Source organism: Theropithecus gelada, chromosome 1 (genome assembly GCF_003255815.1).
Source record: "Theropithecus gelada isolate Dixy chromosome 1, Tgel_1.0, whole genome shotgun sequence".
NCBI lineage: Eukaryota > Metazoa > Chordata > Mammalia > Primates > Cercopithecidae > Theropithecus > Theropithecus gelada.
In genome coordinates, this window is record NC_037668.1 from 169,188,266 (window position 1) to 169,213,500 (window position 25,235).

Genomic DNA, 25,235 nt, shown 5'->3' on the forward strand with positions numbered 1-25,235 from the left:
CAGAACAGAGTCCTCAGAAATAATACCACACATCTACAGCCATCAGATCTTTGACAAACCTGAGAGAAACAAGAAATGGTGAAAGGATTCCCTATTTAATAAATGGTGCTGGGAAAATTGGCTAGCCATAAGTAGAAAGCTGAAACTGGATCCTTTCCTTACTCCTTATACAAAAATAATTCAAGATGGATTAGAGACTTAAATGTTAGACCTAATACCATAAAAACCCTAGAGGACACCTAGGTAGTACCATTCAGGATATAGGCATGGGCAAAGACTTCATGTCGAAAACACCAAAAGCAACAGCAGCAAAAGCCAAAATTGACAAAAGGGATCTAATTAAACTAAAGGGCTTCTGCACAGCAAAAGAAACTACCATCAGAGTGAACAGGCAACCTACAGAATGGGAGAAAATTTTTGCAATCTACTCATCTGACAAAGGGTTAATATCCAGAATCTACAAAGAACTCAAACAAATTTACAAGAAAAAAACAAAGAACCCATCAAAAAGTGGGCAAAGGATATGAACAGACATTTCTCAAAGGAAGACATTCATACAGCCAACAGACACATGAAAAAATGCTCATCATCACTGGCCATCAGAGAAATGCAAATCAAAACCACAATGAGATACAATCTCACACCAGTTAGAATGGCGATCATTAAAAAGTCAGGAAACAACAGGTGCTGGAGAGGATGTGGAGAAATAGGAACACTTTTACACTGTTGGTGGGATTGTAAACTAGTTCAACCATTATGGAAAACAGTATGGCGATTCCTCAAGGATCTAGAACTAGATGTACCATTTGACCCAGCCATCCCATTACTGGGTATATACCCAAAGGATTATAAATTATGCTGCTATAAAGACACATGCACACGTATGTTTATTGCGGCACTATTCACAATAGCAAAGACTTGGAATCAACCCAAATGTCCATCAGTGACAGACTGGATTAAGAAAATATGGCACATATACACCATGGAATACTATGCAGCCATAAAAAAGGATGAGTTTGTGTCCTTTGTAGGGACATGGATGCAGCTGGAAACCATCATTCTTAGAAAACTATCACAAGAAAAGAAAACCAAACACCGCATGTTCTCACTCATAGTTGGGAACTGAACAATGAGATCACTTGGACTTGGGAAGGGGAACATCACACACCAGGGCCTATCATGGGGAGGTGGGAGGGGGGAGGGATTGCATTGGGAATTATACCTGATGTAAATGATGAGTTGATGGGTGCTGACGAGTTGATGGTTGCAGCACACCAACATGGCACAAGTATACATATGTAACAAACCTGCACGTTATGCACATGTACCCTAGAACTTAAAGTATAATAATAATAATAATAATAATAAGTTAAAAAAAAAAACTAGGTTTCATAAGTGAAGGAGAAATAAAATCCTTTACAGGGAAGCAAATGCTTTGAGATTTTGTCACCACCAGGCCTGCCCTACAAGAGATCCTGAAGGAAGCACTGAACATGGAAAGGAACAACAATTACCAGCCATTGCAAAAACATGTCAAAATGTAAAGTCCATCGATGCTAGGAAGAAACTGCATCAACTAATGAGGAAAAATAACCAGCTAATATCATAATGACAGAATCAAGTTCACACATAACAATATTAACCTTAAATGTAAATTGACTAAATGGTCCAATTGAAAGACACAGACTGGCAAATTCGATAAAGAGTCAAGACCCATCAGTTTGCTGTATTCAGGAGACCCATCTCACATGCAGAGACACACATAGGCTCAAAACAAAGGGATGGAGGAAGATCTACCAAGCAAATGGAAAACAAACAAACAAAAAAAAGCAGGGGTTGGAATCCTAGTCTCTGATAAAACAGACTTTAAACCATCAAAGATCAAAAGTGACAAAGAAGGCCATTATATAATGGTAAAGGGATCAATTCATCAGGAAGAGCTAACTATCCTAAATATATCTGCACCCAATACAGGGCACCCAGATTCATAAAGCAAGTCCTTAGAGACTTACAAAGAGACTTAGACTCCCATGCAATAATAATGGGAGACTTTAACACTCCACTGTCAACATTAGACAGATCAACGAGACAGAAAGTTAAGAGGATATTCAGGAATTGAACTCAACTCTGCACCAAGCGGACCTAATAGACATCTACAGAACTCTCCACCCCAAATCAACACAATATGCATTCTTCTCAGCACCACATAGCACTTATTCCAAAATTGACCACATATTTGGAAGTAAAGCACTCCTCAGAAAAAGTAAAAGAACAGAAATTATAACAAACTGTCTCTCAGACCACAGTGCAATTAAACTAGAACTCATGACTAAGAAATCAATCAAAATCGCTCAACTACATGGAAACTGAACAACCTACTTCTGAATGACTACTGGGTACATAACAAAATGAAGGCAGAAATAAAGATGTTCTTTGAAACCAATGAGAACAAAGATACAACGTACCAGAATCTCTGGGACACATTTAAAGCAGTGTGTAGAGGGAAATTTATAGCACTAAATGCCCACAAGAGAAAGCAGGAAAGATCTAAAATTGACACCCTAACATCACAATTAAAAGAACTAGAGAAGCAAGAGCAAACACATTCAAAAGCTAGCAGAAGGCAAGACATAACCAAGATCAGAGCAGAACTGAAGGAGATAGAGACACAAAAAACCCTCCAAAAAATCAATGAATCCAGGAGATGGTTTTTTGAAAAGATCAACAAAATTGATAGACGGCTAGCAAGACTAATAAAGAAGAAAAGAGAGAAGAATCAAATAGACACAATAAAAACTGAATAAGGGGATATCACTACTGACCCCACAGAAATACAAACTATCATCAGAGAATACAATAACTACCTCTATGCAAATAAACTAGAAAACCTAGAAGAAATGGATAATTTCCTGGACACTTACACTCTCCCAAGACTACACCAGGAAGAAGTTGAATCCCTGAATTGACCAAGAGCAGGTTCTGAAATTGTGGCAATAATTAATAGCCTACCAACCAAAAAAAGTCCCGGACCAGACGGATTCACAGCTGAATTCTACCAGAGGTACAAGGAAGAGTTGGTACCATTCCTTCTGAAACTCTTCCAATTAATAGAAAAAGAGGGAATCCTTCCTAACTCCTTTTATGAGGCCAACATCATCTTGATACCAAAGCCTGACAGAGACACAACAAAAAAAAGAGAATTTTAGACCAATATCCCTGATGAACATCAATGCAAAAATCCTCAATAAAATACTGGCAAACCGAATCCAGCAGCACATCAAAAAGCTTATCCACCATGATCAAGTAGGCTTCATCCCTGGGATGCAAGGCTGGTTCAACATATGCAAATCAATAAACATAATCTAGCATATCAACAGAACCAATGACAAGAACCACATGATTATCTCAATGGATGCAGAAAAGGCCTTTGGCAAAATTCAGCAGCCCTTCATGTTAAAAACTCTCAATAAAATTGGCATCTCAAAATAATAAGAGCTATTTATGACAGATCTACAGTCAATATCATACTGAATGGGCAAAAACTGGAAGCATTCCCTTTGAAAACTGGCACAAGACAGGGATGTTCTCTCTCACCACTTCTATTCTACATAGTGTTGGAAGTTCTGGCTAGGGCAATGAGGCAAGAGAAAGAAATCAAGGGTTTTCAGTTAGGAAAAGAAGAAGTTAAATTGTGTGTGTTTGCAGATGACATGATTGTATATTTAGAAAACCCCATTGTCTCAGCCCAAAATCTCCTTAGGCTGATAAGGAACTTCAGCAAAGTCTGAGGATACAAAATCAAGATGCAAAAATCACAAGCATTCTTATACACCAGTAACAGACAAACAGAGAGCCAAATCATGAATGAACTCCCATTCATAATAGCTTCAAAGAGAATAAAATACCTAGGAATCCAACTTAAAGGGATGTAAAGGACCTCTTCAAGGAGAACTACAAACCACTGCTCAGTGAAATAAAAAAGGACACAAACAAATGGAAGAACATATCATGCTCATGGATAGGAAGAATCAATATTGTGAAAATGGCCATACTGCCCAAGGTAATTTATAGATTCAATGCCAACCCCATCAAGCTACCAATGACTTTCTTCACAGAATTGGAAAAAACTGCTTTAAAGTTCATATGGAACCAAAAGAGAGCCCACATTGCCAAGATACTCCTAAGCCAAAAGAACAAAGCTGGAGGCATCACGCTACCTGACTTCAAACTTTACTACATGGCTACAGTAACCAAAACAGCATGGTACTGGTTTGGTACAGTACCAAAATAGAGATATAGACCAATGGAACAGAACAGAGCCCTCAGAAATAGTACCACACATCTACAGCCATCTGATCTTTGACAAACCTGACAAAAACAAGAAATGGGGAAAGGATTCCCTATTTAATAAATGGTGCTGGGAAAATTGGCTAGCCGTAAGTAGAAAGCTGAAACTGGATCCTTTCCTTACTCCTTATACAAAAATAATTCAAGATGGATTAGAGACTTAAATGTTAGACCTAAAACCATAAAAACCCTAGAAGAAAACCTAGGGAATACCATTCAGGATATCGGCACGGGCAAGTACTTCAAGTCTAAGGCACCAAAAGCAATGGCAACAAAAGCTAAAATCTACAAATGGGATCTAATTAAACTAAAGAGCTTCTTCACAGCAAAAGAAACTACCATCACAGTGAAGAGGCAACCTACAGAATGGGAGAAAATATTTTCAATCTACTCATCTGACAAAGGGCTAACATTCAGAACCTATAAAGAACTCAATAAAATTTATAAGAAAAAAACAAACAACCCCATCAAAAAATGGACAAAGGATATGAACAGACACTTCTCAAAAGAAAACATTCTTTTGCTGTGCAGAAGCTCTTTAGTTTAATTAGACCCCATTTGTCAATTTTGGCTTTTGCTGCCGTTGCTTTTGGTGTTTTAGACATGAAGTCTTTGCCCATGCCTATGTCCTGAATGGTACTACCTAGGTTTTCCTCTAGGGTTTTTATGGTATTAGGTCTAACATTTAAGTCTCTAATCCATTTTGAATTAATTTTCGTATAAGGAGTAAGGAAAGGATCCAGTTTCAGCTTTCTATATATGGCTAGCCAATTTTCCCAGCACCCGGGAGCGGGGAGGGATTGCATTGGGAGTTATACCTGATGTAAATGACGAGTTGATGGGTGCTGACGAGTTGATGGGTGCAGCACAGCAACATGGCACAAGTATACATATGTAACAAACCTGCACGTTATGCACATGTATCCTAGAACTTAAAGTATAATAATAATAATAATAAGAAGAAAACATACAGCCAACAGACACATGAAAAAAATGCTCATCATCACTCGCCATCAGAGAAATGCAAATCAAAACCACAATGAGATACAATCTCACACCAATTAGAATGGCAATCATTAAAAAAATCAGGAAACAACAGGTGCTGGAGGGGTTGTAGAGAAATAGGAACTTTTACGCTGTTGGTGGTACTGTAAACTAGTTCAACCATTGTGGAAAACAGTGTGGCAATTCCTCAGGGATCTAGAACTAGAAATAACATTTGACCCAGCCATCCCATTACTGGGGATATACCCAAAGGATTATAAGTCATGCTGCTATAGAGACACATGCACACATATGCTTATTGCGGCACTATTCACAATAGCAAAGACTTGGAATCAACCCAAATCTCCATCAGTGACAGACTGGATTAAGAAAATATGGCACATATACACCATGGAATAATATGCAGCCATAAAAAAGGATGAGTTTATGCCCTTTGTAGGGATATGGATGCAGCTGGAAACCATCATTCTCAGCAAACTATCACAAGAACAGAAAACCAAATACCGAATGTTCTCACTCATAGGTGGGAATTGAACAATGAGATCACTTGGACACAGGAAGGGGAACATCACACACTGGTTCCTATTGTGGGAAGGGGGTCGGGGAGAGGGATAGCATTAGGAGATATACCTAATGTAAATGATGAGTTAATGGGTGCAGCACACCATCATGGCACATGTATATATATGTAACAAACCTGCACGTTGTGCACATGTATCCTAGAACTGAAAGTATAATTAAAAAAAAGAAAGAAATGCAAATTTACACTACAGTGCTATAACATTTCATAGCCACTCAATTTGTAAATATTAAAATGTGACATCACCAATCATTAACAACATGTAAACAAAGAAGGAACTGTTGATATAAATGTATATTAGAATAAACACTGTGGGAAACCTTCTAAGAGTAGAATATGCACGATATCCCAGAATACCCATTTGTACTTACATATACTAGAGAAAGTCAAATAGCTTTACTGTAAAAATGTCATATCACTGCTTGAATATATGAATTTTTGGCTATCACTATATTTACTTTCTATTTTAAAATAAAATTGTATAATTACTTTGAGTCAAATGATTGATTCCAATGTAAATATTAATATTGATATAGGAGTTAAGAAAAAATTGTTTAGGCAGATAATGCGGGTACAGTTGTCAATGGTAAGATTTTTCCTTCTAATGAAAAGCAGCCCCCAAATCCTTTTCTTTCTAATAAGAAGAGCCTATAAAATTGAACTGCAAACATAGACAAGCAAGCTGGAAGCTTGCAAGATGAATGCCAGCAGTTGTGCCAATAGGAAAAGGCTACCTGGGACTAGGCATGTTCATATGGCAGCTGCATCTTTCCTTCTCTTTGCCAGCCATGTGTACAGTAAGGAGAAGGCAACACGACGCTGGCCAGGTAAAGACCCCATTTGCTTTATAACATTAGGGTGTGGCGGCCAACTTCCCGGCATATTATGTAAATATCACTCCTGGTCTAACCAATCTTTGGGCCCTATTTAAATCAGACACTGTTTCCTCAAGGCTGTTTATAAAATCCAGTGCACCCCACCAGGGGCAGGGATTCACTTTCAGGTGCCGTTCTCTCTCACAAGAGAGGAAGCTGTCCTTTCTCTTTCTTTTGCCTATTAAACCTGTGCCCCTAAACGCAATCCGTGTGTGTGTCCATGCCCTTAATCTTCTTGGTGTGAGATAATGAACCTCGGGTATTTACCCAGACAGTGATGCCGCTTCATTATGACTTAATTTAACCAACAAGTATTGTGTTCAAATTATTTTACTGTATTCTTGACTAATGCCCATTAATAGGATAATTTATTTTACTATGTACTTATCAAGAAATTTGTATATTTATTTATACACAATTGAAAAACCAAAAATGAAATAGGTCTGCTGGCAAAACAAGTTGACATAAACATTTTGCCACAGTTAATACAGACGAGTATTAGAATGTCATCTCTGTTATTTAGAAAGACATGAACATGCTGGGATCTCAGAGCAGTGTACTTACTGACACGGATGCATCTGGGAGTAGGAGACCAGCCATTCTCTGTACATGTAACTGTAGTCTGCTCTTTTGGAAGACTGTAGCCAGGATGGCAGGCAACTTCTATAGCGTTACCCTGTACAAACTTTCTTCCATTATTTTCATTATATCCATTTGCCAAATAAGGAAAGTAACATTTTCCTGAGGACCATAACAATGATAAATAAATAAAGTAAAGGAGAAGCATAAATTTGCTCAAAATAGTATATGAAAATTATTTTTACAATATTTAAATAAGATTGCATAAACATCCAAAAATAATGTATAACTGAAGACGAACTGAAGTGACTAACAAAGGTTTGTACAAAAAGAAATATCAATATTCAATATTACTTATCTTTAGTTTTTGTAATTAAAAGATGTATAAATTACATAGATATTCTCATCAAGTCCCTATATTTATTTCTCCTGTGATTTTCAAGAAGAAATTCTCATAATAGGAAAGAACTATTTTGGTCATTTTGCTTGAACAACTCTTTTCTTGGCCCTATTTCTGTTACATAAGACAAGTGTAATCACTTAAGTGCCCTCCTCTCTTCGATCTTTGAAAGTTTTATACATGTATAGCAGTTCAGAGGTTTACTTACTGAGGCATGGTATTGCTGGTGACCACCCATCTTGTGTGCAATGAATGTAATCCCAGTAACTTCCTGAAGGAGTCTCAAAAGAGTCATCACAGTGATAGGAGTAAGATTTTCCTACAGGTACTGGAAAGTATGGTCTACGCATGCTCTCATAATATAGTCCTCCATGTTTAATGTCTGGATAATCACAAGGTCTCACTTGCAACAAAAATTAAAGAAAGTATAAAGAAGTTTTACTGTAACAAATAATCATATTAGAGATAAATTTTTATCACTGAATTATATTCTCTTCTTAGTATAATTACACATTCCATTAGGGTTTCTAGGTCAAAACAAATGATAGAACTGATGACTGAGATATGTGACGAGAAGGTCTTTGTTAATGAAGATGAAATTATGTCTGTGGATCATATGATGCATAAATTTGTATGAAGGCTCTCCAGAAAGAAAAATGTACAGACCTATTTAATGTATTTCCCTTTAATACACATACCTTATCTCTGGCTAATTAAACAAGGTTTTCGATGGAGAAATATGTCAGTGTTACTGCTTAGCTCATGTATTTCTTTTTTTTTTTTTTTCTATTCTCTTCAGTAAACAAGAGCCCTGCATTTTCTTCTCAGAACAACTCAATGTAAGGAGGTAGTATTTTGAGGGATTTAAGGTTTTTATTTGTTTTAGATTGAATTCATGGGCTGGGCGGAGTGACTCACACCTGTGATCCCAGCAGTTTGGAAGGCTCAAACAGGCAGATCTCTTGAGGTAAGGAGTTTGAGACCAGTCGGGCCAACATGATGAAACCCTGTCTCTACTAAAAATGCAAAAAAAAAATTAGCCCAGTCTGGTGGTGCACCCCTGTAATTCCAGCTACTTAGAAGGCAGAGGCAGGAGAATCGCTTGAACCCAGGAGGCAGAGGTTGTAGTGAATCGAGATTGTGTCATTGCACTCCAGCATGGGTTACAGAGCGAGACTCCATCTCGAAAAATCTAAATAAATAAATAAATAAGGCGCTTTCCTATTTATTTAAGACAATGTAAAAATATACAGAAACACAAAAATTTTTCTTTGATGATGCCACACATAAAAATAACAGTTAATTCATGCCTCAAACAATTCATTGAGCCAAATTCTCCAGTCTTTATTTAACCAGAGAAACAGACTAGAAATATTTCTTCATATCCAGATAGTTAAGATTTTGATGAACATTTTTTGTTTATTCCCAATTTTAATTGGACAGCAAAATAATTTTAATGTCATAAGCTATGTTTAAATAAGGTACAATATAATTACATTTTACCGAGTTACTATATATTTATTTTGACAAATACATTTGAGTGCTATCTTGCTTATCATATTAACAGGTTTATATTTTTTCCAGAAAATTTGCTCTTTTCATGAGATTATTTACGACCATCTAGCACTTTCAATAACAAAATGGTATTAATGTTTTCCATGAAAGTTGATTCAGTTTTAATAAACCTTATGCAATAGGTTAAAAAGAATTTCAATACACACATACACACACACACACACTCATGTAAATATTCTTTTTCATCTCCCTCTTTCTTAAATTCAGTGATTTATTTTCTTTGGTATTTGATTAGAGAAATTTTCATGTAGTTTCTACAAATATTTATTATGTGGATTATAAACTGAATAATTGTATATCCTAAGTGTCTTTCTCTAACAAAGACTAGTGAATGATACTTCTTTCAGTATAGTTTCTTGGCCTGCAATCCACATATCTTGTAATTGATAGATTTTTTTCCCTATTTATTGGAAGCTCCCAGTGTTGAAATTAAAACATTTACTTAGTCTTATCTCTTTTAAGTAACATTCTACATTTTTCCCCATCACTTTTTAAAGATTTGGAATGGTTTCTATTTACTATTGGACTTTGCTTAACAATAATTCTGCATTGGGAAAGCTTGAGTCTTAGATTTGCAGGAACTGTGTCTTAAAGATTTCAATTGAATTTCACATTACATGGTGGTTGATTTCAAAACAAGTATGAGTATCCATCTTATTACGGGTTTTCCCAGAATGTCATAAAATAAAATTGTCCACCGAGATTTCTTTCCAAAAGGAATAAAAAGGAGGTATAATTAAAAACGTATGTCATTACCACAGGCTCGAGCTATTTAGCTATTCTCTAAATTTGTCACATTTACATCTGTTTTTATCCATTTTACAAATTGATTCCTTGAAGCAAATATTAGTACCCACAGAGGGTCTCATCAGGGCTGAGAATAGAAGGACTTCAAATAGCCTCATTTCACTTGTTACCCTTCTGCAAATGTAGTTTTTGGTTTCACAGCATTTATGGTGCTTCCATCATAAAGTTGGCTCAGACAGATCTTGAAATTGATAAAAATATTCACTAATTTTTATAACTACTGCTAATATATTAATACTGTAATTTATTTGACCCAGGCCCAGGATCTTAGAATCAACATTGTTAAATTTCATCTTATTAGATTCAGCTTAGAACATAAGATTCTCTTTGAATGCTGAATCTGCCCTATTGCAGATTCATTATCATCGTCTGTATCATTCCAATTGTTAATTTGTACTGCCCTTCCCCTAAATCATTAAAGTGTTCAATGACACAGTGAGTAATGAAGCAGGCCTGAGAATAAAGTCTTGCATCTGATAATTAGATATGGTTTATTTAATGAAATTACAAACTGAATTTATTAATAAGGGTAACATACATTCATAAACACACATACACATTTAATTTTGAGTAGTGAAAAAATTGAGTTTTGGCAACTTCGAAAACTAAAGAATACTTCCAACAACCTTACTTTATATACACAATAAGACAAATATTTGGTTTTATTGAGTCCCCGTTTGTATGCATTTAAAAGAAATTTCAGAATTAAGAAATGGGTCAAGATATGAATGGAACTTACAAGTACATCTTGGAGCAGGTATCCAGCCAGTGCTTGTGCATTTTGCTGTATTTCCCCGGGTTGCAGGATAAAAACCATTTATACACTGGTACCTGATTTCATCTCCAGTTCTGTGTTTAATCCTTAAAGGTGAGTAGACACCATTTGGAATATAAGGAACATTACATGTTTTTTCTAAAAAGAAAATGGATGTGTGGATAATGTAGAAATATCCATTAAAATTCATCATTTATACAAACATTTAAAAGTAGGTGTTATTTATTTGTCCTTAGCATAATACAAAATGGCATTAAAATGAACACATCATAGTATCCTTTCTGGTATGTCACTTATTTTTTCCTTCACTATATTGTCATCTGACATATTTGTACCTCCTGGGCTCTTAATCCCTTCTTCTCCAAAGTCATTCCATACTCCGTGACTTTCCATAACTGGCAATGATCTCATCACATATAACTTCAATTCTTACTTTCATTTTCCTTCTATTCTTTGGTTTCTGTGGTTCTCATAAGGATTGTTTACGAATATTCAGGATTTCTTTTTTTGGACAATTGATAGGACTGCACAACCCTTTCTCTTTGAAGTAACTGTGGCCATGTGATTGCATAAGAGACTATAATAAAAGTGGAAGTAGTATCTTTCACTTTAGAGAGAAGTTTTAAAAGCCATTGTGTGAATTTTTATTTTCTCTTTCCCAATGACACCGTGAGTAAAGAAGGACATGAAAAAAATGGTGTTTCTGTCACCTGATTCTTACAATTAATACAATGAGTAAAGTCCCTTCTGATCTACATTGAAAGTGAACATGAATGGAAATAAACTTTAGCCTTAATATCTTAAACATTGAAATATTGCATTACATTTTTCTTACTATAATAGGATAAAATAGCAGAGGGTTTGGAAAACCTTTTCTGTAAAGGGCCAGATACAAGGTCTCTGCTGCAACAACTCAACTCTGCCATTACAATACAAAAGTAGTGATAGACAATACATAAACAAATGAACATGGCAGTGTTTCAATAAAACTTTGTTTACACAAAGGGGGCAAGTTGTATTTTACCTGCAGCCTATACTTTGCCATCCTTTGGCCCAGTGTGTCCTAATCTATAAAGCATCTTCTCATTCCTTTCCATTAACTCTGCTATATCTCAATATTGGATCCATTTGCAATATTCCTTTTAAAATAAAATACTATGCATTTTAAGTATTGTAGAAAAGCCATATGACCACTTATATTGGAGTCATATTTTATTTTGGACTAAAAAGCTGTGCTGGACATTCAGCATTGCTTGAAATCAATTTATATACCCCCAATTTATTTACTATTTGATTTCCCACAGTAAATGATCCATAGTCTCCTCACTTTTCTCAAGTCACCTGAAACAATTGCCTCTTCATCAACAGATAATAAGTCTCCATTCACACAAAACAATTGAGACCACCAGTAGTGAGTTCCCTATACTTCTTTCCAGCATTCCTCAACATTATCTGTATCTATACTGATTTAAGTATTTTGTTTAGTCTTCAGTGGTAAGGTGTTGCTTTCAAATTCAGGTTAGCTTTAATTCTTTCATTTTCCCGTGTATTTAAACCATAGTTTATTCCTTTCTTCTTTCTTACCTTATCAACCATGCTCTTAAATCGATATGGAAGCTTTTGCAGTTTAAATCCCTTCTTTCAACACTTTGTTCAAATTTAGCTAATGTACTACATTTCCCCACCCCTTCAAAACCAAAATCCTTAAAATACCATTTTGTAATTGCTATCTCCACTTTCCAGTCTCACATTTATTCTTCAACTCACTACTGCCTAGTTTCTGACACCTCTCTTTTGTTGTCATTGCTCTGATAAAAGCTACCAATGAGCTCCAATGTCCAAATTCAGAAATGCTTTGCATTTCACATATTCTAGTCACTGGTACATACTATGGGCTTCCTAATTATTTATTGAACTGAACAGATAAAACTCTGTAATATTTGACTCTGTTGATTATGGACTTTTTGGTGTTCTCCATTACCTCATATATTTATGTTCTCCTGCTTCTCCTTGTCTTTGTCTAAGTGATGCTTTTCTTTTATATTTTATTATTTTCCTTTACTTTGTATTTTTTGCTTCTCGTCTTCTACTTTACTTAATTTTTAGGCCCTGCCTACTTGTCACATCTCATCTCCTGCCGTTTTCCTACTTCTTCTCTATACTACCACCGTTCCTTTCTTATAACTTGTATATTTAGTTAAACATAAAATTTTATAAAGTTTTAATTATTCATTAAATATTTCCTCTTCTCAATACCATACTTCCACTGTGTCCATTCAGCTCCTAAGTTTATACTTCATTCTGACAGAATAAACTTTAATATATCTCTATAGCTAACAGGATAATATATCTAGATTAGCAATAATAATATGAGAAATAATATGTATGTGACTTAGTATACAAGTTTTAAAGTTTTACTATTTTAAAATTTTACTATTTTATGTAAAATGTCTTCAGTGTTTGATGTTGACACTAACTTCAGATGAGTCTTAAATGTATTCCTTTTTTCTTTTTTTCTCTGTCACTTCATTCTTCTCTATCATATTTTCATATACTCATTAAAGTTCAGTTTATGTATCTTCAATTATTTTTCCTTATGATATAGCTCAATTTAATACCAATTTTTGAAGTCAAAAGCTATGAGATACAAAAAAACAAGAGTTTAACTAAGAAATCAATAAAATAATATGGAACAATTTTTTTAAGAATAGAAGGACTTCTGGTGATTATGCTCGAGCAGTAGACATAAATCCTGTGATAAACCTTAATTTCGTATACTCACAATCATTTTTAAAATAAATCATGTTATTAAAACATTGTTCAAACCTGTACCTTTATCCAAAATAATATTTGAGATTATCCATATTTTTCTACTATTGGAAATAAGCATTAGTCATTTGAAGTTAGAATACTAATTCAAGGTTAGCACTCTATGTTTTGAACCAATAGAAAATCCAATCTGTACAGGGAAGAAATAGATTTGGATCAAAGATAGCTTTAATTTAACAGTTCTTGGTACCTTTGATTGTTTCTGTAAATAACTTTCTGTTACAGATTGTTCCTATTGGACACAGAGACCAAAGTTTTGACAATTCAATCAGTCCTCTTACATGTATATGCCATAGACCAGATTGAAGAAAATTTAAGTAGTTAAAATTTAAGTAGATTATTTTACTTTAATGTTATCTTATTATTTAGTTCCAAACTTCTTATAGATTTAGAAGCAACAAAGAGAGTTTGAAGTTATCTGATTTCAGAGAAAATGATGTGTATAGATTTTGAATTCATCTTATATCAGAAAGTAGATCTTTGCTTTGTACCAAGAAAACAGTCATATTTATGCTATATTGGCATACAAAGAGTGGAATTCTTTTATTAAGAAAGACTTCTCTATATCTAATCAGTGTAAAATATATTTCAATAAAATAAAACATGGTGAGAGAGTGTATGCTTAACTAACTTGGGATGAATTTTCCTTTATTTATATTGATTATTAGTGAACTGTCTTCTGAAAAGGAGTACTCAATCTCAGTGCCTTCTCTTGGTATCTCTTTTACTAAAGAAAGCAGGACCCTCAAGCACAGCCTTGAATATTCAGGTTTTACTTGTATTTGTGACTGAGAAATGGAAAAAAATATATAAAAGAAAAATGCTTTATAAATATAGAGTCTTTGGTTTGTGTGTGTGTGTGTGTATGTGTGTGTGTGTGAATCAATCAGTGTTCAAGAGAAGCAAGAATAGAAATGCAGTAACACATTTGGGAAAAACAGATGAATTTCTCATTGTGAAAACAAATATGTGCTAAGGAAGACTTTTAAGTAGGTAGCAAAGTGAACAAGTAAAAGAGGTGAAATAATCAGATGACTACAAGGAGGTAGTCATGCTACAGAGTTACATGTTCAAATAAAACTAAATTCCCAGAGTCTTATTTTGAATTCATTGAAAGCTGAAATGGTGGTTTATTGTAATGTTTATCTTCAATACACAGCAAGGCTCTGATGTTAAATAAGTGGTTTATAAGTTACATTTTGATTATTGGATGGATAAATTCGATAAATTCACTGTAGATTTGAGAGGGGTTCTGGAAGTAATATACTTCAGGTAGAAGTTAATGTCAAAGGACTTGTGCATGCACTTCCTTTGCTTAGGAACTATGAATGCCATGAAGACAAATAGTTGGACCCCACACACCATTAGCCAAACATGGATTTGATGTGGGTTATTACTGTCTCGTGTTCCTTTTTTTTTTCTAAAATATGTTCTTAACAGTGCCTAAAAGTAGAGATCACGCAATTGTGAAGAAAAATATGTTTTCCAAGGAGACACTTGTGAGCTCAAACCAAAATTTTTTAGTGTATAAAATTAACCCAAAATTAACTATTCTTTTTATAAAAGAGGATTACTAAAGCACAGTTTAAACATGTATTTATGAATCACGGGATTTAAAGTTCAGAGGGCTCTTAAGAGTTCAACTCTTCTTTCTCTCACAGTATGGCAGTATCACCCGTTTAGATTTCTGGACCATATGTGGTAACACTGTTCCTCGTTTCACTCATTGTAGGAGTACTCATCAAAAGCAAACCCACTCATTTTATAAATGTTTGAAAATACCTCAAAACAGTTATCACCACACTATAGCTATAGCTTCTTACTGTACTTCTTATGGCATAATTTCTTAAAGTCCGCCACTGTCTGTATTCTCTTTTCTTGGCCATGATAGTTTGAAACTTTCCCTTTTAAAATGAAGTGGGTTAAGTAGAACACTCTATTCCAGATATACTTTTTGGTGGGTAAAGAGCACAGTTGAAATGAACTCTTTGGCTCTGTATAACATCCCTCCATAACGAAACTTAAGAGAGTTTGGGGTTTGTTTGTTTTTTTTTTTTTTTGGTTTTTCCATTTTCCAGCACCATTATCACTGTTGAGTCATACTGAGCCTGTTGTTAACCAAAATATTCATTTCCTTCCACTTAATTCCATTGTCAGTTGAGAGTTTCCTCACCTGTTAGTAATACAAGTTACTTTTAAAGTATTTTAAAATATTAATATAATTTAAATAAATTCTGGGCATTAGTAGAGCAATCTACTTGTTTGAGAGTTGTATGTTACTGAGCATTAGGAAGTCTATTATTGTCCTGGCTCTACTCCAGACATGGTTTTTGATGATAAATCAATGACTTAATAAGCTACTGAACTTTTCTGGCCCTGTTTATGTCTGTTTTCAGAGTGTGTGTATCGTATGAAGTGTTCTCAAAATGAACCTTGAACACAGAAAATTCTATATATTTTTAATAATAGTTTATTTACATAAATTAGCACTTTATTTTTGATTAAAATAAGTGGCTTTATTAAAAGAATTAATTAAAATATGTGATAAATTTGTATAGATCCAGAAAATAAATGTAACATTACCTTCACAAGAAGGCAACGGATGCCATCCAGATTCAGTGCATACAGAATCTCCTCTTTCACTGTATTCATAGCCCATGTTACATTTATATTGAAATCGTTCATTCTCCTTATAAATAATCTTCTGAGATATAGGAGATCCATGTATAACATCTGGGGATTTGCATGAAATTTCTAAATAGAAGGGATTAAATTCCAAAATGTTTATTGCAAATTAAAGGACTGTGACCAGGACATAATTATATGAAAACAGAAATGTTTCCATCAGGTAAATCAGTCAACCAAACAAAAGTTCTGTTTTGACTTGACCACTTAATAAATGATTTATCTGAAGAAAGTTAAAATTCTGATTAAAATTATTCTTCTAATTTTATTTAGTTTCAGGACAAATTAGCCTTCTTGAAATAAATAGTGACCAGTAACATTCATCAAGTGTATATATAAAATTGACCATAAATACAGTTTTATTGTGATGTTTTCACTGAATGACCTGCAAAAAATAACACATCTTCAAATTATTGGTAAGACAGCGATTATCAACAGGACTCTTTGTCAAAGACATTGATTTAACTCAGTGTCATTATACCTCTGAAAAGTAACTGACCTGTTTTTGTGTCATCACTATTTAGCCAAGATTTCCTCAGGAAAAAAAAAAAAAAAAAGGCCATCATCTTTTATACCCACTTGTCTCAAACATTTTTACCTTGGATTATGCCAATCATTAGTTTCCCAAACTCTGTTCTCCCACTTTCTAATCCATTTTCCTTGTGTGTAGCTTAATGACCTCTCAAGTAGACACATCGTAACTCCACTCGAAATCCTTCATTGATTCCCAATTCAGTCTGAATAAAAGGCGTGTTCTTCAGCATAATGCATGCAGCACTCTGTATTGGCCCACCTTCTATTTATCACTGACTCACTCCCTACTTGCATTCTACACTAAGGTGCCTAGGAACAATGGACAAGAATCAGTGGTGCTTCATGCTCCTTAAAACCTTACTGCCCTTCCACTTCCCTTTCCCTGAACTCTGGTATGCTTTTGCTCTCATTTTCATCTGCCAAATCTCATTTTTTTCTTTAAGACTTAATCGTAGGCATCAGCCATTCCAGGAAGGTTTCACTAACCACAAGAATCTAGTTGTAAGGATGTAAATTCCGTCCATGTACTTCTAAAGTACATGATATTTGCTATGCTAAATAAAAATATTAGTTTTTAACATAAAGAACTATTGTTGTTAGAAAGAGTTCTTAAGAAGGAAATTCTTTTCTCTGTATCTAACTATAAGATAGAAAAGACTTTAAAAGTAAAAATAATTTAGAGATTTTAGATAATACTGAAATATAAATATAACAGAAACCTCTGCCAAACATTTATTGGTAAAATGAACTTGCACTATGGTACTACTAAACAAATCAACCACGATTTTTACCACAGCAGCCAAAATCATTGATTGGTCATGATGCACAAGTTGGCAGTATTATGACTAAAAATATTCTGGCTTACGGTTTAATATAAAACTTCTTTTAAGAGGCAATGATTTATTTAGTGGATTCTGTTCATTTCAGCAACATTTATAGTAAACTTGCAGTACAAATATAAAACAGGTCTGCTTCCCAGAAGTGTTATTCAAAAATGAATGTCATTTTAATGTATCTCTGGAAATACATAATGAATCTATGACTTTCAAAATTAAAAACAAATGTGTTTTCCAGAGGTCTTACAACTTGCAGCAAAAATGCTTAGCATTCTCTTTCAGCCTAAGAGGCAACTACAATGGAGCTATGGTTAAAGCATGGACTCTGGTGTCAGATAACCTACATTTAAATCCTAACTTGACTCTTTATGCCATGATAATCCAGGGCATGTATTTAACTTCTTTGCACCAGTCTCCTCAATTATAAAACAAAAGTGATGAGTAAATAAATCATGGAATTTTTTTGAAAGGTAAAATGAAATGATGCATGCGAAGAACTTAGCTCAATTACAGGCAGATAGTAAGTGCTCAATAAACATTAGCTATTGTTAATATTGCTGATACTCCTTAGAATGAACGATGTTTTAATGTATATTTACATTTGAAAAGCTAAAAATACTAAAAGAGTAAGTGTATCTTACCCACACACTTTGGTTTCTCTTTACTCCAAACACCATCTTCTGAACAATGCATTTCGTTATCTCCTTCAATCTTGTAGCCTGAGTTACATGCAAACCGTACTACTTGTCCAAAATAGTATTCCCGATCTGGTTCCATTGCACCACTGATAATTTTTCCATTCTCTGGTGGTTTCACTGGTAAACACTTCACAACTGAAGAAAATACATACAATGTTTTCTAACAGAATTTCAAAAGTTTATTGTGAAAAATATGTGTATGCATAAAATCATCCTCAGGATAAGATTGGAGGAATGTACTTAAATTATTTTTAGAAGCATTTGATATACCTGTTTGCTAGAGATACATGTTTCTAAGAAACAAGCAAATGGAATGTTTATTCCTGATTCTTTTCTATGGGAGTGGACAATGAAAATTACTACTTTAATGCTAGCTTGTATTTTTGTAGTAACAAACAAGTATTTTTAAATAATTAAGAAATATAAAGCTTGAGATAATTAAATACAACATTTTCATTTATGCCCCAGCATAATATAACACCGCATGCCTAAAAGATGTAAAAGCAAACGTTATGACATTAACTTCAATAGAGAAATCATCCTTAATTTTCCGTCCTCTTCGACTTCAGTGTTCAAAATAATTTGAGTACTTCTTTTGATTCTAATTAATATTTTCCAATTTCTCTAAGATTGTGGTCAAACTTTATCGTACTATCGAATGACTCAGGATGCCTGTTAAAATAAAAGTTTTAGGGATATCTTCCTGTATGCTCACGCCAAAGATACTGATTCAGTAGGGCATTTTTTAGTAACCAAAGATTTTAATTTTTAACAAGCATCCCAGGTGATTTCAATGTAGATGTTCTCTAGAACATTAATGTTCTTCCTCTCATCTTCATAGATGAAAAATATCTTCCATTCTTTTCTGTAGTTGACAGAATTTTTGAACGATTATCACACTTCTTCTGTATCTCCACTTACTACTTACTGTGGAATTAGGAAATACTACTCTGATTGATTTCTTTTATTTCCATAATGACTAGGGATTTGAATTATTAGCTCACAGCATGAAAACAGAATCTACGTTTTCTCATTTTCACTGTTTGCTTTATAGAACAGTAAGAAATAACAGAGCTCGCCCTTAGTTTATTCCTCTTTTCGGTAAAGGTAAGTTCACAGGCAACCTCCCTTGGTGGGAGGTCTCAGTCATGTTCTCCACTTCAGCTGTTACTATAGATCCCTGCATTTGGGTGGTTATTGGGTGAGTGCCTCTTCATTAATAAAGGTAAAATTCTGGTCTTCATTAGCATAGCTAATGAAGCATAGCTAATGATGCTTATATGCATTTCTAGCCATTAAAATCCAAAAGGAAATAAAAATGAGTTTTAGATTCTCTAATGTCTAATACTTCAATTATTAGATTAGATCAGGTTGCATTCATATTTGGCTTTTGAAACACCAAGAATGTAGTCATAAAAAGACTAGATTCCCATTCTACATTATATGAGAAACAAAAATAAATAAATAAAAATATTTAATTAGAGACTTTAAGATATTTCAATGTAAGACATTGTTTTAAATCTTAGATTATTTAAAGTATTTCAATATACTTGTAAATACATTTTATGTCTACCTTCACATATAGGAATATCATTGGTCCATCCATCTGTGTCACATTCACGGTAATTAATCTCACCTAGCAATTGATACCTGAAAACCCAAAAATAACAGTGTTGAGATAATGTGTGTTTATATGCAGTTTTAAATTCAATGCCATTCTGAGTGTTCAGAAACTCCATAGTAAGGAAAATGAACAGCATATACATTTTCTTGTTTCTTGTTTCTTGTCTTCCCTTCCTCCTTATCTTCCTCTTTCACTTTCTTAGATTTCTTAAGTTTCTCTCTTTCTTAATCTCTATCTCCCTTTATCTTTCTCTCCTTGGTGCATGGACTGAAAATAATCATAACCTTTGGTTCATGACAAACTCATTATTGTTTCATACAAAGTATTCTTATTTTTCATTGAATTATCTAATTAGTTAAATTCAATAATATAGTAAGCTCCATGAACTATCACAAAAACAAAAGCTAAAAATATCATAGTAACCAACAGCTATGTTTCCCTCTCCTCCAGTCTTAGACCATATTTCTGTCCTCCATGATTCTGATATTTTCTAAACACCTTAGGCTTTCTACATAATTTAAGATAGTGCCAGCACAAAGTTGTTAGTGTGTGATTTACTTTCAGCACTTGCCTCCACCTCCGCATCTCTATCCTAGAGATTTTTTCCAGAGAATACCCAGTGAATCAAATCTGCTTATCTAATCCATCCAATGTTGAACTTAAGTAATTTTAATAACCCATGAAGCCTGCCTTTTGAATCTAAAAATGCTCTATATGAATATGAGCTCCCTGGGGCATGTGCAAAATGTGCAATCATTGCTAGAGGCTTCAGGTTTATACATTTTTATCTCCTTAGCCAAATCAAGTGCTGAACTTAAAGAGAGGACACAAGTCTGTGATAAAAACAATATTTCAGAGGTGAGAAAGGTAGCAAATTAAAAAATTCAGCTCCAGGAAATTATAACCTATTTAGTTATGTGTGATAAGATAAGCAGTAATGATTGCAGGGCTAAAAATGTATTTGAAAAACCTCCCTGAGGTAGTGACTAAGGAGAGAATAAATTCATAAGAAATAATACTTATTTGGCATCTACAATATCTCAAGGTCTCTTCTAAGGGATGCAGATGTGTGTCTTATTTATTTTCCCTACCAATCCATGAAGCACATGAAATGTGTCTGTTTTGTAGGAAAGGAAATGGTAGCGAAGAGATATTTTTTTAAATACCCATAAATGTTAAGTGGAAGAGTTTCGAAAGGCAGGCTTACTCCAGTGATTGAGTTTTAAGCTATTATATTTTATTGCTTCGAATTAAGGGAAAAAAATGAGGAAAGAATGATGTTATTCCATTTGTAATATTTGGTTACATTTATATTTATGAAGTATAAGATTATAGTGATCTAATCCTAGTTTTCCCATATATGGATTTTTCTTCAAAATAATTTTTGATCTAGCAGAGAATAAGGGGGATAAAAGTACACTGAGACACTGAGGATACACAGTGATGATTTTGGCAATGAAAACCCAGCAGTTGGTTAGAAGGAACAGAGTCAATGATTCTGAAAGAGTAGTATTTTTAGTCCATGTGGTAAGAATAATTTGCAGACCTGGGACATTAAGTAACATTAGTTGTAAGTAAAACTTATAACCAGGTAAAAGTCTTGCTTTCCTTAAATTTTATAAAATATGTCAAAACAGTTATCATACAATATAAGTTGGTTTCAATTCCTATTGTTCCTGTCACATTGAACTCCCATGATACTCTGCACAAAATAGAATGTCATGAAGACTTGTTGGGTGAATACTTATATATGTGCATACTGTTTTCCCACTCTCCTATAATTATACTCTACCAGAGAAGTTATACTTCATTTAAATTTTTCAGTGTTAAGGAGAAAATATGTTATCCAGATTTAATTATTTTCATCATAGTTAAATTTTCAGGTACTTGCATGTTACATTTTAAAATGTCCATAGAAAAATATAATAACCTTAAAATATATAAACTAGTACAGTTCCTATTTACTATCTTAATTATAAACCTCTTTTTGTATGGACTACATACCCCTCATTACATGTATACACAGCTTTTACACCATATTCAAACACATTTCCTCCTATGAGGCTAAAATAACCAAAGGGAGTATCTCCAGGATGTCCACAGGGCCTTTCTAAAATGAAAACAAAAAAAGTTATAAATTAGTATGTAATAACAAGGAATATATTTTATGTAGGAGTGGGGGTACAAGTATATTTGATATTATATAAGAAGACAGATTGAATACAAGGAAAATTAAATATAGTAGAGCTATTATTTCATAATTGAACTTAAACTATATGCTTGCTTTTTTAATTTTGGAGGAAGACCACCCCTTTTTGAAAATGATGATGTATTGGCTGGGCACAGTGGCTCACACCTGTAATCCCAGCACCTTGGGAGGTCAAGGTGAGTGGATCACGAAGCCAGGAGTTCGAGATCAGCCTGTCCAGCATAGTGAAACCCCATCTCTACTAAAAATACAAAAATTAGCCAGGTGTGGTGGCACGTGCCAATAGTCCTAGCTACTCGGGATGTTGAGGCAGGAGAATTGCTTGAACCAGGGAGGCAGAGGTTGCAGTGAGCCGAGATAGCGCCACTGCACTCTAGCCTGGCAATAGAGGGAGACTCCATCTCAAAATTGCACCACTGCACTCCAGCCTAAGTGACAGAGCCAGACTCCATCTCAAAAAAAAAAAAAGATGTATGATGTATTATTTTGTATTTGAGCAGCAACAGTGATATAATTCAGCCATAATTGCTATAATATAAAATCTTAAGTATTTTTACAACCAAAAGTTTTCATAAATTTCACAAATGTATGAAGTACTTACTCTGACATTTCTTTAATGGATTAAGAGCAACCCATTCTCCCTTCCTGCATACCATTACTATATTTCCAAGAGATCTATATCCAGGGCGGCATTTATAGGTAGCCTGAGTGCCTTCTGGATATGTATGGTCAGGCCAGGAACCTGTCAGAATTTCTGTATTTTTTCTTGGAGGAAGTTCCTTGCAATCTAAAAAAAAATAAAAAGAAAATAAGTGCATAAAGTATCTATTTAAATGTACAGTATGTTTGGGTAATTGTTGCTTTTAAAAATGTCTAGACAGTTACAGACCTACCTAAATTTTCCTTTCTCCTACTCCCATATCTATGGAGTAAACATACATTTCATGCATGTACTGTAAGTATACCTTTCACCTTATAAAATTTGTATCTACATAATTTTATAAGAATGTTTACTGTGGAAGAATACCTAAAAATCTTTGCAAAGCAATAGATATATTTTGTTATACTACTCTTAATTGCTGGAGAGCATTCTACTATTCTTCCATTAATTTGGGAAATATTTATTGAGCACTATCGTAAGTTGTAAAGCAAAAACAATGAAGAAACAAGTTATCTGTTCTCAAAGCATTTCCATTCTAGTAGGGAAGCCAGTTATTTAATAAATAGTCAAAGAGATGTAAAATATGAATTACAGGTAGAAAAATTCTATTTACAAAAATGAAGCATGATAAGTTAATACAAAATTATATGAGCTCTCCAAATAAGATAGAATAGGATGGAAAAGAACAACGTTTCTACTCCAGATTGGAACAACAACAAATTGTGTGTGCATGTGTACACTCAAAGTTGTGGGAGGAAAGAGGATTAAATGAACAAAATCCAAGTAGGAAGGACCTGTTTCAAGTAAATATAGGGTCTCTGGCCATTTTTTACCTGGTTATGTTTGTCAACTCTGGATATGGATTGAAGATCCTTCCTCTGAATGGAAGAATGGTAATGAGGTAAGAAAGAACCAAACATAAGGAGGTTATATCTAGCATGAAAAATTCTGAAACTTTGCCAAATCAGGTTGCTTTGCTACAGTCTAGGTAGCTTCTTACAAGAAGACTGACTTTCCCATTGTCTCATAGAAAAAAAGTCTCAATAAGAAAAGGGATCTGACTCAAATACACAGCTAGCATTCTCATCAAAATATGCCATATTTGAAAGTCACTCTGGGTGATATTTAAGAGCAGTTGTCAAAACAGCAGAAAAGCTGTATACATATATGTATTTATGTATATACATACATATATACACATGTATTATTTATATACAATAAAAGTTCTTTATATATATGTTTGCTTTTCTGTTGTTTCATATATATATGAGCATTTAAGATTATATATATAAGAGCAGATGTCAAAACAGCAGAAAAGCAAACATATATAAACAACTATTATATATATATCATATGCTCACATACATAATATATATGTGTTGGCTTCTTCTATCTCAAAAGTCTAATATATATACACACACACATATAGTATAATATATACATATATATATATATATATATATATATATATGTATATACTCTGTGTGTGTGTGTGTGTGTTCGTCTTTTGGGATAGAAGAAACCAACCAGACTCTAGATTTTAAAAACCCAAGAAGGTTTAATCTTTGAGACTTTAGAAACCAGAAGTGGAACTGACTCAAACTAAAAGTGTTACCCAGGTCCCTCTGAGTTAAATTTTTGAGTGGCTCAAGAAAGAGCAAACAATCTTGTTGGTGAGAGTAAGTTACATAAACTTTGCTCATTACATATTTTTGTTTAAAAATACGATCTTGAATAAAAATTAAAAGATACATAAAGAAGCAAAACAGCTGTGAACGAAAAAGAGAAAATAAATATTCAGTAGAACTAGACACTCAGATTCAGATGTTAGAATTAGTGTTAAGGTCTTTATAACAGCTATTTTAGGGACATTAAAGGAACTATAGAAAGTAGATGTAAATTTTAAGAAGATATTCAAAATAAAATTGACTCATAATAAATCGGTGTTATCTTAAAATTGCATAAAAAATCAGAAATAACAACTTGTCAGATGGTGTTAAGAATCAAATGGACATAGCATAATACAAACTTGTTAAACTTAGAGGAAGTTTAATGTAAAAATATCCAAACTGAAGTATGGAAAGACAAAAGTGTATAAACAACAACAAACAAAACAGAGTACAAAAAAATATGTGGTGTAAAGTTATAAAACATGTGTAATTGGAATTCTAACAACACAGAAGAGAATGAACATAGGCAATATTTGAAGAAACAAT

At 33.8% G+C, this 25,235-nt stretch overlaps 1 protein-coding gene across 2 annotated transcripts in view; it reads right to left on the minus strand.

Annotated features, from left to right (window-relative positions):
* CFH (complement factor H) overlaps positions 1-25,235 on the minus strand; it is a 363,204-nt gene that overhangs the window by 319,132 nt on the left and 18,837 nt on the right. For both annotated transcript variants that reach the window (XM_025363804.1, XM_025363724.1), the window contains exons 2-9: positions 22,960-23,145; positions 22,154-22,259; positions 20,099-20,175; positions 18,469-18,660; positions 16,356-16,526; positions 10,908-11,081; positions 7,995-8,189; positions 7,372-7,548 (exon numbers count right to left, since the gene is read on the minus strand). In XM_025363804.1, coding sequence (XP_025219589.1) covers positions 7,372-7,548; positions 7,995-8,189; positions 10,908-11,081; positions 16,356-16,526; positions 18,469-18,660; positions 20,099-20,175; positions 22,154-22,259; positions 22,960-23,145 — 1,278 coding nt within the window. The remainder of the gene's footprint in view (positions 1-7,371; positions 7,549-7,994; positions 8,190-10,907; positions 11,082-16,355; positions 16,527-18,468; positions 18,661-20,098; positions 20,176-22,153; positions 22,260-22,959; positions 23,146-25,235) is intronic.